This window comes from Salvelinus alpinus, chromosome 4 (genome assembly GCF_045679555.1).
Source record: "Salvelinus alpinus chromosome 4, SLU_Salpinus.1, whole genome shotgun sequence".
Lineage (NCBI taxonomy): Eukaryota > Metazoa > Chordata > Actinopteri > Salmoniformes > Salmonidae > Salvelinus > Salvelinus alpinus.
The window spans coordinates 19,445,609-19,459,766 of record NC_092089.1 but is presented as its reverse complement, the minus strand read 5'-3'; the positions used below and the strand labels follow the sequence as shown (position 1 = coordinate 19,459,766).

General features: G+C 42.6%; 1 protein-coding gene across 2 annotated transcripts in view; it reads right to left on the bottom strand.

Moving 5' to 3' along the window:
* Positions 1-1,580: 1,580 nt before the first annotated feature.
* Positions 1,581-14,158, bottom strand: part of mylipb (myosin regulatory light chain interacting protein b) — a 61,614-nt gene continuing 49,036 nt past the window's right edge. For both annotated transcript variants that reach the window (XM_071395891.1, XM_071395889.1), the window contains exons 6-7: positions 9,061-9,457; positions 1,581-5,072 (exon numbers count right to left, since the gene is read on the bottom strand). In XM_071395891.1, the coding sequence (XP_071251992.1) occupies positions 4,890-5,072; positions 9,061-9,457 (580 nt within the window). In that variant the 3' untranslated portion in view covers positions 1,581-4,889. The remainder of the gene's footprint in view (positions 5,073-9,060; positions 9,458-14,158) is intronic.

Sequence of the window (14,158 nt, the reverse complement as noted above, 5' to 3'; positions counted from 1 at the left end):
CTAAAACATTCACAAGGTGGGAAACCCCCCCCCCCAAAAAAAAAAGATATCGGTCACTGAAGGCCAAAATCTGTGCATTACTTTGCATTAATTCTATGTGTTATTATCCTATGGATAAAATGATCATCGTCATCCTCTTCATTGTATCATTCTATTCATCATCGTCACCATGATCATCAACTATATAATCAAAATAACTTCTCAGATATTGAGAAAAGGGCATGGAACCTGAATCGCACAATGAAATAGGGTTCATTACCCAACTATACCACTAGGTGGGGAAAGAGAGTTTCTTTTCAAGAGATAAAGGCTGGAGTACAAACTGTTCCAAAGTCCCACAAAGAAATGTCCTAATAACTGTGGACTGTATTCAACAATGAGACATATTACAATTAATTAGTATTTAACACATATCTTCACCCTGCATCCCATAGGCTACCCTAACTTTGAGGAATTCAATAAAAAATTATTCAAATGAGCAGTTGTTCACCTGTTTGCATTGTGTGTAGCCAAATTTTTTTTTTTTTTTTACATTTGTCAAATATTTTTTTTATTTCTCCCATTTTAAAGTATTGAATTGGTTATCTTTCAAAATCATCAAATTGGATCAAATTGTTGAAAATCCTAAACCTGGCCATAAGCCTTCCCTTTCACCATCTATTTCCTCAAGTCTATACAGCAGGTGATGAAGATAACCCAGACTACCATCATCTATAGGTTCATTGTACATTCTATCCTGACAATGAATGGCACTGTATACTTTGGATTTAAATAAATGAAAATCAGAAACCTGGCCCCCAGGGCTGCGTTACCTCCTGTGTCCCCTTTTTGCTTATTGTGTTTTCGGGTTTGTTTGTGGTTTGAATAACTTGCAATGGTTTCAGATGTGTTCCTGAGCCAGAGAACAGTCACTGTAACTAGAAAGAGGAACAGTACATTCTAAACCTAATGGAACCATGACTATTAAATATCTATTAAATGTTTGCAATTTGCCTTTTTTTTTATGGTCTCAACTTCACTGAGCCTGTTCAACCCAGATCCAAAAGAACCCATCACTTTTCCACCATGTGACAGAAACATGGTTACTGACATGTCACTCTTGTAGTCTCTTGCTAGGCACATTGTCATGGCTGCTGGGTTGGGGACAAAAGTAACGCAGTGTTAAATGAGCATGAGCCAAGCAGCCAGAGCAAGGCAGTTAACCCACTGTTCCCCCGGGCGCCGAAGACGTGGATGTTGATTAAGGCAGCCCCCCCCCCGCACCTCTCTGATTCAGAGGGTTAAAACGCAGAAGACACATTTCAGTTGAAGGCATCCAGTTGTACAACTGACTAGGTATCCGCCTCTTTCCCTTATGATAAAAACATAACTGGCCTACTTCAAGGGGTCTCTGAGCAAAATACACTTTTACAATTGCCCCCAGTGTCCCCTAATCATCGATGGAAGTTGTCACTCAGATATCTGTCTTTAGGTTATCAGTAACAGCATTGCTCAGTGCAAATGCAACGCCATTAGGATCTCTATGACATCTTGAGACTAGTCCACAACTGATAGAAAATGCTCACAAATGAAACATTAAGTACAAAAAAAAATATTTTATTAATACTTGAAAATAAATATGAAAGCTTGGTTTAATTTCAACTCATTAAAACATAGCTTTAAATACAGAACAGAACCTTAACTAAAGAAATCTTTGATCAACAAATTGAAATCCATTGTTCAGGAACATAGTGTAAATAGCTATTTAAAAAGAAATGAAGAGCTTTGGTAGAGAATTCTTCTCCATTTCATTTAACCCTTATTTTACCAGTTAAGTTGACTGAGAACATGTTCTCATTTACAGCAACGACCTGGGGAATAGTTACGGGGAGAGGAGAGGGGGATGTATGAGCCAATTGGCAGCTGGGGATGATTTGGTGGCCATGATGGTATGAGGACCAGATTGGGAATTTAGCCAGAACACCAGGAGTTAACACCCCTACTCTAACAATAAGTGCCATGGGATCTTTAGTGACCACAGAGAGTCAGGACACCTGTTTAACGTCCCATCCGAAAGACGGCACGCTAAACAGGGCAATGTCCCCAAACACTGTCCTGGGTCATTGGGATATTTTTTTTAGACCAGAGGAAAGGGTGCCTCCTACTGGCCCTCCAACACCACTTCCAGCAGCATCCAGGGACAAACCATGCTTAGATTCAGAGCAAGCCAGCAGTGGGATGCCGGGGGGTATGAGAAGCAATAATGTGACTTCTGTAGACTGGTAACAGGCCTGGTATGGTACATTTTTTTAACTCGCTGCAGGTCAGAAGATAAATTGAGTAACTCATCTGTGGAAGACAGTGGGAACATCCATCCCAACTGACACCCTATATAGTGCACTACTTCATTACAGCCCTATGAGCCCTGATAAAAAATAAAATAAAGACTATTTAACTGGTCTGGTACACTCTTCTAGTCTAATGTAATGACTATTTGAACACTATGGTCAGAGACATCACATTTTGCTGATATACTGTTTGTATATGGCAGAGATAAAGATATAAAAATACAATGGAGTGTAAAGTATACATATATTGAACAAAAAGCTTATTTCTCTCAAATTGTGCACAAATTTGTTTACATCCCTGTTAGTGAGCATTTCCCCTGTGCCAAGATAATCAAGAAGCTGGCATATCAAGAAGCCGATTAAACAGCACAATCATTACACAGGTGCACCTTGTGCTGGGGACAATAAAAGATTGCTCTAAAATGTGCAGTTGTCACACAACACAATGCCACAGATGTCTCAAGTTGAGGGAGCGTGCAATTGGCATGCTGACTGCAGGAACGTCCACCAGAGCTGTTGCCAGAGAAATGAATGTTCAGAATGCTACTGTATGCAGTCATATAGCACCTCATACAGTAGCACACTACTACTACTACACCAATACTGCAGTACTACTACACTACTGGTATACTACCCCTGGTATACAACTACTGCAGCTCTACTACTGGTATACTACTAGAGCACTACCCCTGGTATACAACTACTACAGCACTACCCCTGGAATACTACTACAGCACTACCCCTGGTATACTACTGCAGCTCTACTACTGGTATACTACTAGAGCACTACCCCTGGTATACAACTACTACAGCACTACCCCTGGTATACTACTACAGCACTACTACTGGTATACAACTACTGGTATACTACCCCTGGTATAGTCCTACTGCAGCACTACCCCTGGTATACTACTACAGCACTACCCCTGGTCTACTACTACAGCACTACCCCTGGTATACAACTACTACTGCACTACTACTGGTATACTACTACTACAGCACTACTAACGTAAACTCACGTAAACTCGTACATCACTGTGGTCCGTACAATTGCCCTTATTTTAGCGCCCCAAAAACGTAATACTTCCAGATCAACTGTAATGTCAATACCATTGTAGAGCACAATTTCTCCCCTTTCCAACAGAATCAATTACATGACCTAAACGCTGCACGTTTCTGCATAATTCAAGCAGGCAATGAGCCCCGTCATGTCTTTTTAAAAATGGCGGGTGGGGAAGCGAAACTAATGCGTGATAGTGAGAAGGAGAGATGTTGTGTGGAAAATTGCTTTTTTTCACTCGATCTGTCCAACTTATCACCTTATCGCCTCTAAAATGTAAATAAAACACTATAAAGAGCTATATAATGTGTCATTACATACCTATTTGAAGGTTTGTGTCGAATTTTAATTGGGTTTTTAGGGCGGTGCTAAAGTGATCTTAGAAGTAAACAGCGGCTTTGAGAATGATGATCGTATGCAAGGATGACGCAAAAAATGACTAGGTATCCCCCCTTACCCCCGTCACTGTCCATTTCTTGTTTTTAAACAACGAGAGAAGTGCTACACCTGGTGGAGAGAGATTGTAAGACAGAAATAGTTGCTTTATACGTGCTGTACGTTACGACATGACACGTCACGATGTAACGGAGGGTCCATTTTTCAACTTTTCTCCAATACTATAGAACCATTACTATGTCGATCAATGCTTGAATAGAAACCTAGTTCACACTCCCGACTTTGAAGTCAACACAGTCGCTACAGTCCCATTAGTTTTCTTTGTAGCCTCGTTTGAATGTTGCGGTTGCGCACATTTGTACGGAATGGGGTGAGTTTACGTTACTGGTATTTATGGTTTGCACGTTGCTTCACAATATTGTTTTGAAGGTTAGTTTTAGGACTGATGCCCAACTGAACATTCTACTCAATGCATCCTCATTGGGGGCTGATGAAGAGTCGGTCTAAAGTTTGTTACTGTGGCTTGAAAACACGATGACATTTCTAAAGGCGGCAAATAATTAGTAGGAAAACCTTTTTTCATCATTTTGATGTCGCCGGATTAACTTTAGATGCAGTATAACGTTAGCCAGCTAGCTAAGACTGAGGAGAGACCTCCAGATTTTAGCTAGCTAACATTAGCAATGATAGCTATTTTGAACGACACTTGCTAGCTAATGACAACATTGCTATCTGTCTAAAGTAAATTTGACGACATGATGGCAAAGTTGTTTCCTACTAAATATGTGCCTACCTTCAGCAATGTCATAGTACTCCAAGCCCTGAGTGTAATTTAGACGACAAAGTCAATAGCCACGGTTTTACTTTTGAGCATCAATATGGCTGCAGCGTCTTTAGAACATCGATAACAATGGCAACAACACGACCAAGTGACGGAGGTGCAACCCATGAATACTGCCACAGTAATACCACTGGTATACTACTACAGTAATACTACTGTATGCAGTCATATATAGGAAGTAGGAGGGAATAAACAGGACATCTAAAACATTTAGGAAAACCTGGGAATGTTAAACCAAATTTTACAACCCTAACTGGTAGTAAATCTATGTGTGACAGATCTTGTCTGTGCTGGTGTAGAACTCTCTGGAGGAACAGAGGTGAGTGGCCAGGTCTCTGGGAATATTGAAGGGGGCAGCACTGCTCACTGCCAGGGACAGCAGGTTGGCACAGGTGGGCAGGTAGATGTGCTGGACATGGTCCACCTCTGACCGACACACCGGGCACACCTGAAGGGAAGAGATCAAAAGATTTGATTAGAATATAATATGCTAATCTAACATTAAAACACTGTATACATTTGACTTGTGCGGAATCAAAACAGACTATTGTTAAGATACAGTCCTATAGAGCTGGATGAATTAGTCTATATAATCTTGGATTAACGGTGTCCACAGAGTAGCTGACAGTACTGCCCTACAGGCATTTAGCCTATGACCTACAGGCTACAGAATGTTCAGGACGGCCAATAAACTATGGGAAGAAGGGTAACTATCGATTCTGCAAACATTCCTCCCGTCTACCATACCCCTCCTCACCAAACAGTTCACTTCATTTGCTTAAAAAAGGGAAAAACAGTACCAGCTCTTTTCATGAACTGCCAACCACCCTGACCTCTCTAAAAGTTTACCTTGGAGCTTCAAAGTTCATTCAGCACAGTGGAAGATACTAGAACACGGCGTTATGGTGTAACAGGGACTAGTGTTTAGTGCTGCCACCCCTGGAACACATAAAACCCACGGAGGCTACGGTTCAAACCCCAACTGAGTCACATTCCATTCTGTCATTCTCCTCCATTTCAATCACTTCTTCACTGTATCAATACAGACTACAAAATACATCAACAATTATATACTGTACACACACACAACCGGTCAAGTTTTAGAACACCTACTCATTCAAGGGTTTTTCTTTATTTTTACTATTTTCTACATTGTAGAATAATAGTGACTCCATCAAAACTATGAAATAACACATATGGAGTCAAAAACAAAAAAGTGTTAAACAAATCAAAATATATTTTATATTTGAGATTCTTCAAATATAAAAAATTATTCAAATACACCCTTTGCCTTGATGACAGTTTTGCACACTCTTGGTATTCTCTCAACCAGCTTCATGAGGTAGTCACCTGGAATGCATTTCAATTAACAGGTGTGCCTTCTTAAAAGTTAATTTGTGGAATTTCTTTCCTTCATAATGCATTTGAGCCACTCAGTTGTGTTGTGGTATACAGAAGATAGCCCTATTTGGTAAAAGACCAAGTCCATATTATGGCAAGAACAGCTCAAATAAGCAAAGAGAAACGACAGGCCATCATTACATTAACCCTTGTGTAGTCTTAACATTCTGTATACTCCCCTTGTCCTAAGGGTAAAAAAATGACCCGCCTTCACTAAACCCCTCAAATAAAGCAGCTTATTTGAATTTTAAACCCTAAATGTGTTTTGCTTGAAGAAACAACCTGTCATTCATCACAAACTTTGTGAATATCTGTTTTTTTTAAATATATATATACTTATGGGCTGTACAATGAGGAATTCAACTACAAAATACTAGTCTTCTCCCATTTTTTAACCATTGCCCCCACCCACAAGGTGTAGAAACAACAATAAATCAGAATAAAATAAGATAGATACAAAACAAAAAGGTGAAGAACATAAATCAATCAACTCTAATTAGCACATGTAGGACAGTATGAGAGTGTGTGTGCATGGACTTTGCAGGTGTATTTCTCACAGGTGCAACACATAGTATTTGTTCCTTCTTTGGGGGGTAGAATTGGCATCTCCTTAACTTGCCACAAGCACTGCAAAGGCTGCTGTGCGGGGGAGGCACTCCCTTCTTTGAATGTGTGGGGTTACAAGTCCATTTTCCTCGCACACGTCTTGCAGGTCTTGACTCGCGGTTATCAAATCGTAGCATTCTTGAGAAAGTGTGAAAAACTTTCAGTGGCATCGTGGCACGATTTTTTTTTTTTTTTTGAAATAAAATATATAATAATATTTTCAAAATTGCCCTTCCACTCTCTGCATCCCAGAGACTATATGTAGCCTCGCCTCGGGACCTATACACACCCGCTAAGACCAGCAGCCCTATGTAGGCACGCAGGTCAATCTCACCCATCCTTTTCCAGTTGTCTCCAGATTTTTCGGAAATCCTCCAAATTTGTCATCTCCAGGATGATTTGTTCGATGGCTGGTGTGATGAACATGTAGAATGTTAAGGCGATGTCCTGGGCATGGGCAACTGCATGTCTTGTGGGCCCTGGGGTCATCCTTTGTGCTTTTGTGCTGCCATCCTGCCCTGGTTGTCATATGGTGACAAGGACCATGTTATTTTGCTGTTCTTTGACAAAAATGTCTCTTTCAGCTTGGGGGATTTCTTCTTCATCTGAAGATGATACATCGTGCTCTGGGTTGTATTCTTCCCCATCTTCTTCTTCAGATACCTCCTCCTCTTCTAAATCATTGTTATCTTGTTCCTCCTGGAAAAAATCTGATCCATGACCTGTTGGTCACTGAAACGTGCACTCATGGCTTCAGCAAAGAGAGAACTGGGGGGGGCTGTCATGTGCAGCACCTTTACAGCCTCTGACTGCATTCCCCATTAGTAAACAATGCTTTCAAGAAATTTTTGAAAATTTTGTCTGAAATTGTTTTAATTTTGTCTGTGAACTTGAGTCATCTGTGGGGTCATGGAGGGGTCGTGGAGGGGAGATGCTGCACATGCACAAGAAAGCTTTAGTTTCAATCAGTAGCACACAGAATCTCAATGTCTCATTGTGTGTGTGTGTGTGTGTGTGTGTGTCTTCGTGGTGTGTAAATTATTTTATAACTGCCGGGTCAAAAATGACCCTAAGACAGTCTTTGTACCCTGGTGGTGTACAGCTTTCATGGAAATAGGAACAAAAGCGATGTTTCACTTTTTCTAATGTTGAGGTCACTCTAGGAAAAGTCATCAAATTTCAAGTTGAAAAAATATCATTTAGGGGGTTCTCTCTGCTGTTAAACATAGTGGCGGGTCATTTTCTACCCTTAAGACAACACAAAGGTTAAGACATGAAGGTCAGACAATACGGAACATTTTAATAACTTTGAAAGTTTCTTCAAGTGCAGTCGCAAAAACCATCAAGCGCTATGATGAAACTGGCTCTCATGAGGACCGCCATAGGAAAGGAAGACCCAGAGTTACCTCTGCTGCAGAGGATATCTTCATTAGTTACCAGCCTCAGAAATTGCAGCCCAAATAAATGCTACAGAGTTCAAGTAACAGACACATCTCAACATCAACTGTTCAGAGGAGACTGTGTGAATCAGGCCTTCGTGGTCGAATTGCTGCAAAGAAACCATTAGTAAAGGACACCAATAAGAAGAAAACTTGCTTGGGCCAAGAAACACAAGCAATGGACAAGCAATCGATTTCCGATGGAAATCTGTCCTTTGGTCTGGAGTCCAAATTGGAGATTTTTGGTTCCAACCGCCGTGTCTTTGTGAGACGCAGAGTAGGTGAACAGATGATCTCCGCATGTGTGGTTCCCACCGTGAAGCATGGAGGAGGTGGTGTGATGGTGCTTTGCTGGTGACACTGTCGGTGATGTATTTAGAATTCAAGGCACACTTAACCAGCATGGCTACCACAGCATTCTGCAGCGTTACGCCTTCCCATCTGGTTTGCGCTTAGTGGGACTATCATTTGTTTTTCAACAGGACAATGACCCAACACACCTCCAGGCTGTGTAAGGCCTATTTGACCAAGAAGGAGAGTGATGGAGTGCTGCATCAGTTGATCTGGCCTCCACAATCACACGACCTCAAACAAATTGAGATAGTTTGGGACGAGTCAGACCGCAGAGTGAAAGAAAGCAGCCTACAAGTGCTCAGCGTGTGTGGGAACTGCTTCAAGACTGTTGGAAAAGCATTCCAGGTTAAGCTGGTTGAAAGAATATCAAGAGTGTGCAAAGCTGTCATCAAGGCAAAGGGTGGCTATTTGAAGAATCTCAAATATAAAATATTTTGATTTGTTTAATACTTTTTTGGTTACTCCATGATTCCATATGTGTTTTTTCATAGTTTTGATGGTTTCACTCTTAAGTAGAAATGTAGAAAATAGTAAAAATAAAGAAAAACCCTTGAATGAGTAAGTGTTCCAAAACTTTTGACCGGTAGTGAGTGAGTGAGTATATATACTTATTTTAAACCATGGCGTTATGGTTACCTCTAGCTGGACGGCACAGTTGTGGCAGCACACCATGTGTCCACAGGGGCAGAAGGCAGCGTCCATCTCCTCTTCACAGCACAGCATACACAGCAGAGCATCCTGGAGCTGCTGCAGCTTCTCCTCCAGAACCCGGCTCCTCTGGCACCCCTCACAGCCTCCTTCCCCCACCCCAGGGGACCGCGCCGGGCTCCGCTCGCCGGACACACAGTCCCCTCCCATGCCGGCGTTGTAGAGCGTCCTGCGGCAGTGGTCGTAGACCTCCTTGGATGTGCGTCGGATGTCGAAGACATACTTTTTGCCCAGGTCGATGTTCTCGTTGAGGAAGAGAGACGCCAGGTGACCCTTGAAGTCACGGCTGTACTGCATCATCACGTCATTCGTCACCGTGTCACACCTGAAGGACCAGTAAGATCACAGTTATTTACCAAAAACACTCAAATCAATATTATAAAATGTTATTACACTGTGAAACTGGAATGACTCCACATGTACACTAAAACTAAACTAAACTCATGGAAATCGTCAGAAAATGTACAACATATATTGTGCTGCATACTATCATTTCTTACTGTACATTGGCTCACAGCAGAGATGTGTTTACAAGAGGAAAATGTCACCCTGTGTGAGCATGTTGTTGGTGTGTAAGCCATGCTACATGGTTGGTGGTTGCTGACCTGTAGAAGGCATGCTGTTAGTATGTAAGCCATGCTACATGGTTGGTGGTTGCTGACCTATAGAAGGCATGCTGTTAGTATGTAAACCATGCTACATGGTTGGTGGTTGCTGACCTGTAGAAGGCATGCTGTTAGTATGTAAGCCATGCTACATGGTTGGTGGTTGCTGACCTATAGAAGGCATGCTGTTAGTATGTAAACTATGCTACATGGTTGGTGGTTGCTGACCTATAGAAGGCATGCTGTTAGTATGTAAACTATGCTACATGGTTGGTGGTTGCTGACCTGTAGAAGGCATGCTGTTAGTATGTAAACTATGCTACATGGTTGGTGGTTGCTGACCTGTAGAAGGCATGCTGTTGGTATGTAAACCATTCTACATGGTTGCTGACCTGTAGAAGGCATGCTGTTAGTATGTAAACCATGCTACATGGTTGCTGACCTGTAGAAGGCATGTTGTTGGTATGTAAACCATGCTACATGGTTGCCGACCTGTAGAAGGCATGCTGTTAGTATGTAAACCATGCTACATGGTTGCCGACCTGTAGACGGCATGCTGTTAGTATGTAAGCCATGCTACATGGTTGCCGACCTGTAGAAGGCATGCTGTTAGTATGTAAGCCATGCTACATGGTTGCTGACCTGTAGAAGGCATGCTGTTAGTATGTAAACCATTCTACATGGTTGCCGACCTGTAGAAGGCATGCTGTTAGTATGTAAGCCATGCTACATGGTTGCCGACCTGTAGAAGGCATGCTGTTAGTATGTAAGCCATGCTACATGGTTGCCGACCTGTAGAAGGCATGCTGTTAGTATGTAAACCATTCTACATGGTTGCTGACCTGTAGAAGGCATGCTGTTAGTATGTAAACCATGCTACATGGTTGCCGACCTGTAGAAGGCATGCTGTTAGTATGTAAACCATGCTACATGGTTGCCGACCTGTAGAAGGCATGCTGTTAGTATGTAAGCCATGCTACATGGTTGCCGACCTGTAGAAGGCATGCTGTTAGTATGTAAGCCATGCTACATGGTTGCCGACCTGTAGAAGGCATGCTGTTAGTATGTAAACCATGCTACATGGTTGCTGACCTGTAGAAGGCATGTTGTTGGTATGTAAGCCATGCTACATGGTTGCCGACCTGTAGAAGGCATGCTGTTGGTATGTAAGCCATGCTACATGGTTGCTGACCTGTAGAAGGCATGTTGTTGGTATGTAAGCCATGCTACATGGTTGCCGACCTGTAGAAGGCATGCTGTTAGTATGTAAACCATGCTACATGGTTGCCGACCTGTAGAAGGCATGCTGTTAGTATGTAAGCCATGCTACATGGTTGCCGACCTGTAGAAGGCATGCTGTTAGTATGTAAACCATTCTACATGGTTGCTGACCTGTAGAAAGCATGCTGTTAGTATGTAAACCATGCTACATGGTTGCTGACCTGTAGAAGGCATGCTGTTAGTATGTAAACCATGCTACATGGTTGCTGACCTGTAGAAAGCATGCTGTTAGTATGTAAACCATGCTACATGGTTGCTGACCTGTAGAAGGCATGTTGTTGGTATGTAAGCCATGCTACATGGTTGCTGACCTGTAGAAGGCATGTTGTTGGTATGTAAGCCATGCTACATGGTTGCCGACCTGTAGAAGGCATGCTGTTAGTATGTAAACCATGCTACATGGTTGCCGACCTGTAGAAGGCATGCTGTTAGTATGTAAACCATGCTACATGGTTGCCGACCTGTAGAAGGCATGCTGTTAGTATGTAAGCCATGCTACATGGTTGCCGACCTGTAGAAGGCATGCTGTTAGTATGTAAACCATGCTACATGGTTGCTGACCTGTAGAAGGCATGCTGGTTAGTATGTAAACCATGCTACATGGTTGCTGACCTATAGAAGGCATGCTGTTAGTATGTAAGCCATGCTACATGGTTGCTGACCTGTAGAAGGCATGCTGTTAGTATGTAAACCATGCTACATGGTTGCCGACCTGTAGACGGCATGCTGTTAGTATGTAAGCCATGCTACATGGTTGCCGACCTGTAGAAGGCATGCTGTTAGTATGTAAGCCATGCTACATGGTTGCTGACCTGTAGAAGGCATGCTGTTAGTATGTAAACCATTCTACATGGTTGCCGACCTGTAGAAGGCATGCTGTTAGTATGTAAGCCATGCTACATGGTTGCCGACCTGTAGAAGGCATGCTGTTAGTATGTAAGCCATGCTACATGGTTGCCGACCTGTAGAAGGCATGCTGTTAGTATGTAAACCATTCTACATGGTTGCTGACCTGTAGAAAGCATGCTGTTAGTATGTAAACCATGCTACATGGTTGCCGACCTGTAGAAGGCATGCTGTTAGTATGTAAACCATGCTACATGGTTGCCGACCTGTAGAAGGCATGCTGTTAGTATGTAAGCCATGCTACATGGTTGCCGACCTGTAGAAGGCATGCTGTTAGTATGTAAGCCATGCTACATGGTTGCCGACCTGTAGAAGGCATGCTGTTAGTATGTAAACCATGCTACATGGTTGCTGACCTGTAGAAGGCATGTTGTTGGTATGTAAGCCATGCTACATGGTTGCCGACCTGTAGAAGGCATGCTGTTGGTATGTAAGCCATGCTACATGGTTGCTGACCTGTAGAAGGCATGTTGTTGGTATGTAAGCCATGCTACATGGTTGCCGACCTGTAGAAGGCATGCTGTTAGTATGTAAACCATGCTACATGGTTGCCGACCTGTAGAAGGCATGCTGTTAGTATGTAAGCCATGCTACATGGTTGCCGACCTGTAGAAGGCATGCTGTTAGTATGTAAACCATTCTACATGGTTGCTGACCTGTAGAAAGCATGCTGTTAGTATGTAAACCATGCTACATGGTTGCTGACCTGTAGAAGGCATGCTGTTAGTATGTAAACCATGCTACATGGTTGCTGACCTGTAGAAAGCATGCTGTTAGTATGTAAACCATGCTACATGGTTGCTGACCTGTAGAAGGCATGTTGTTGGTATGTAAGCCATGCTACATGGTTGCTGACCTGTAGAAGGCATGTTGTTGGTATGTAAGCCATGCTACATGGTTGCCGACCTGTAGAAGGCATGCTGTTAGTATGTAAACCATGCTACATGGTTGCCGACCTGTAGAAGGCATGCTGTTAGTATGTAAACCATGCTACATGGTTGCCGACCTGTAGAAGGCATGCTGTTAGTATGTAAGCCATGCTACATGGTTGCCGACCTGTAGAAGGCATGCTGTTAGTATGTAAACCATGCTACATGGTTGCTGACCTGTAGAAGGCATGCTGGTTAGTATGTAAACCATGCTACATGGTTGCTGACCTATAGAAGGCATGCTGTTAGTATGTAAGCCATGCTACATGGTTGCTGACCTGTAGAAGGCATGCTGTTAGTATGTAAACCATGCTACATGGTTGCTGACCTGTAGAAGGCATGTTGTTAGTATGTAAACCATGCTACATGGTTGCCGACCTGTAGAAGGCATGATGTTAGTATGTAAACCATGCTACATGGTTGCTGACCTGTAGAAGGCATGTTGTTAGTATGTAAACCATGCTACACGGTTGCTGACCTGTAGAAGGCATGCTGTTAGTATGTAAACCATGCTACATGGTTGCTGACCTGTAGAAGGCATGTTGTTAGTATGTAAACCATTCTACATGGTTGCTGACCTGTAGAAGGCATGTTGTTGGTATGTAAACCATGCTACATGGTTGCTGACCTGTAGAAGGCATGTTGTTAGTATGTAAACCATGCTACACGGTTGCTGACCTGTAGAAGGCATGTTGTTAGTATGTAAACCATGCTACATGGTTGCTGACCTGTAGAAGGCATGTTGTTAGTATGTAAACCATGCTACACGGTTGCTGACCTGTAGAAGGCATGTTGTTAGTATGTAAACCATGCTACACGGTTGCTGACCTGTAGAAGGCATGCTGTTAGTATGTAAACCATGCTACATGGTTGCTGACCTGTAGAAGGCATGCTGTTAGTATGTAAACCATGCTACATGGTTGCTGACCTGTAGAAGGCATGCTGTTAGTATGTAAACCATGCTACATGGTTGCTGACCTGTAGAAGGCATGTTGTTAGTATGTAAACGATGCTACACGGTTGCTGACCTGTAGAAGGCATGCTGTTAGTATGTAAACCATGCTACATGGTTGCTGACCTGTAGAAGGCATGCTGTTAGTATGTAAACCATGCTACATGGTTGCTGACCTGTAGAAGGCATGTTGTTAGTATGTAAACCATGCTACATGGTTGCTGACCTGTAGAAGGCATGTTGTTAGTATGTAAACCATGCTACATGGTTGCTGACCTGTAGAAGGCATGCTGTTAGTATGTAAACCATGCTACATGGTTGCTGACCTGTAGAAGGCATGCTGTTAGTATGTA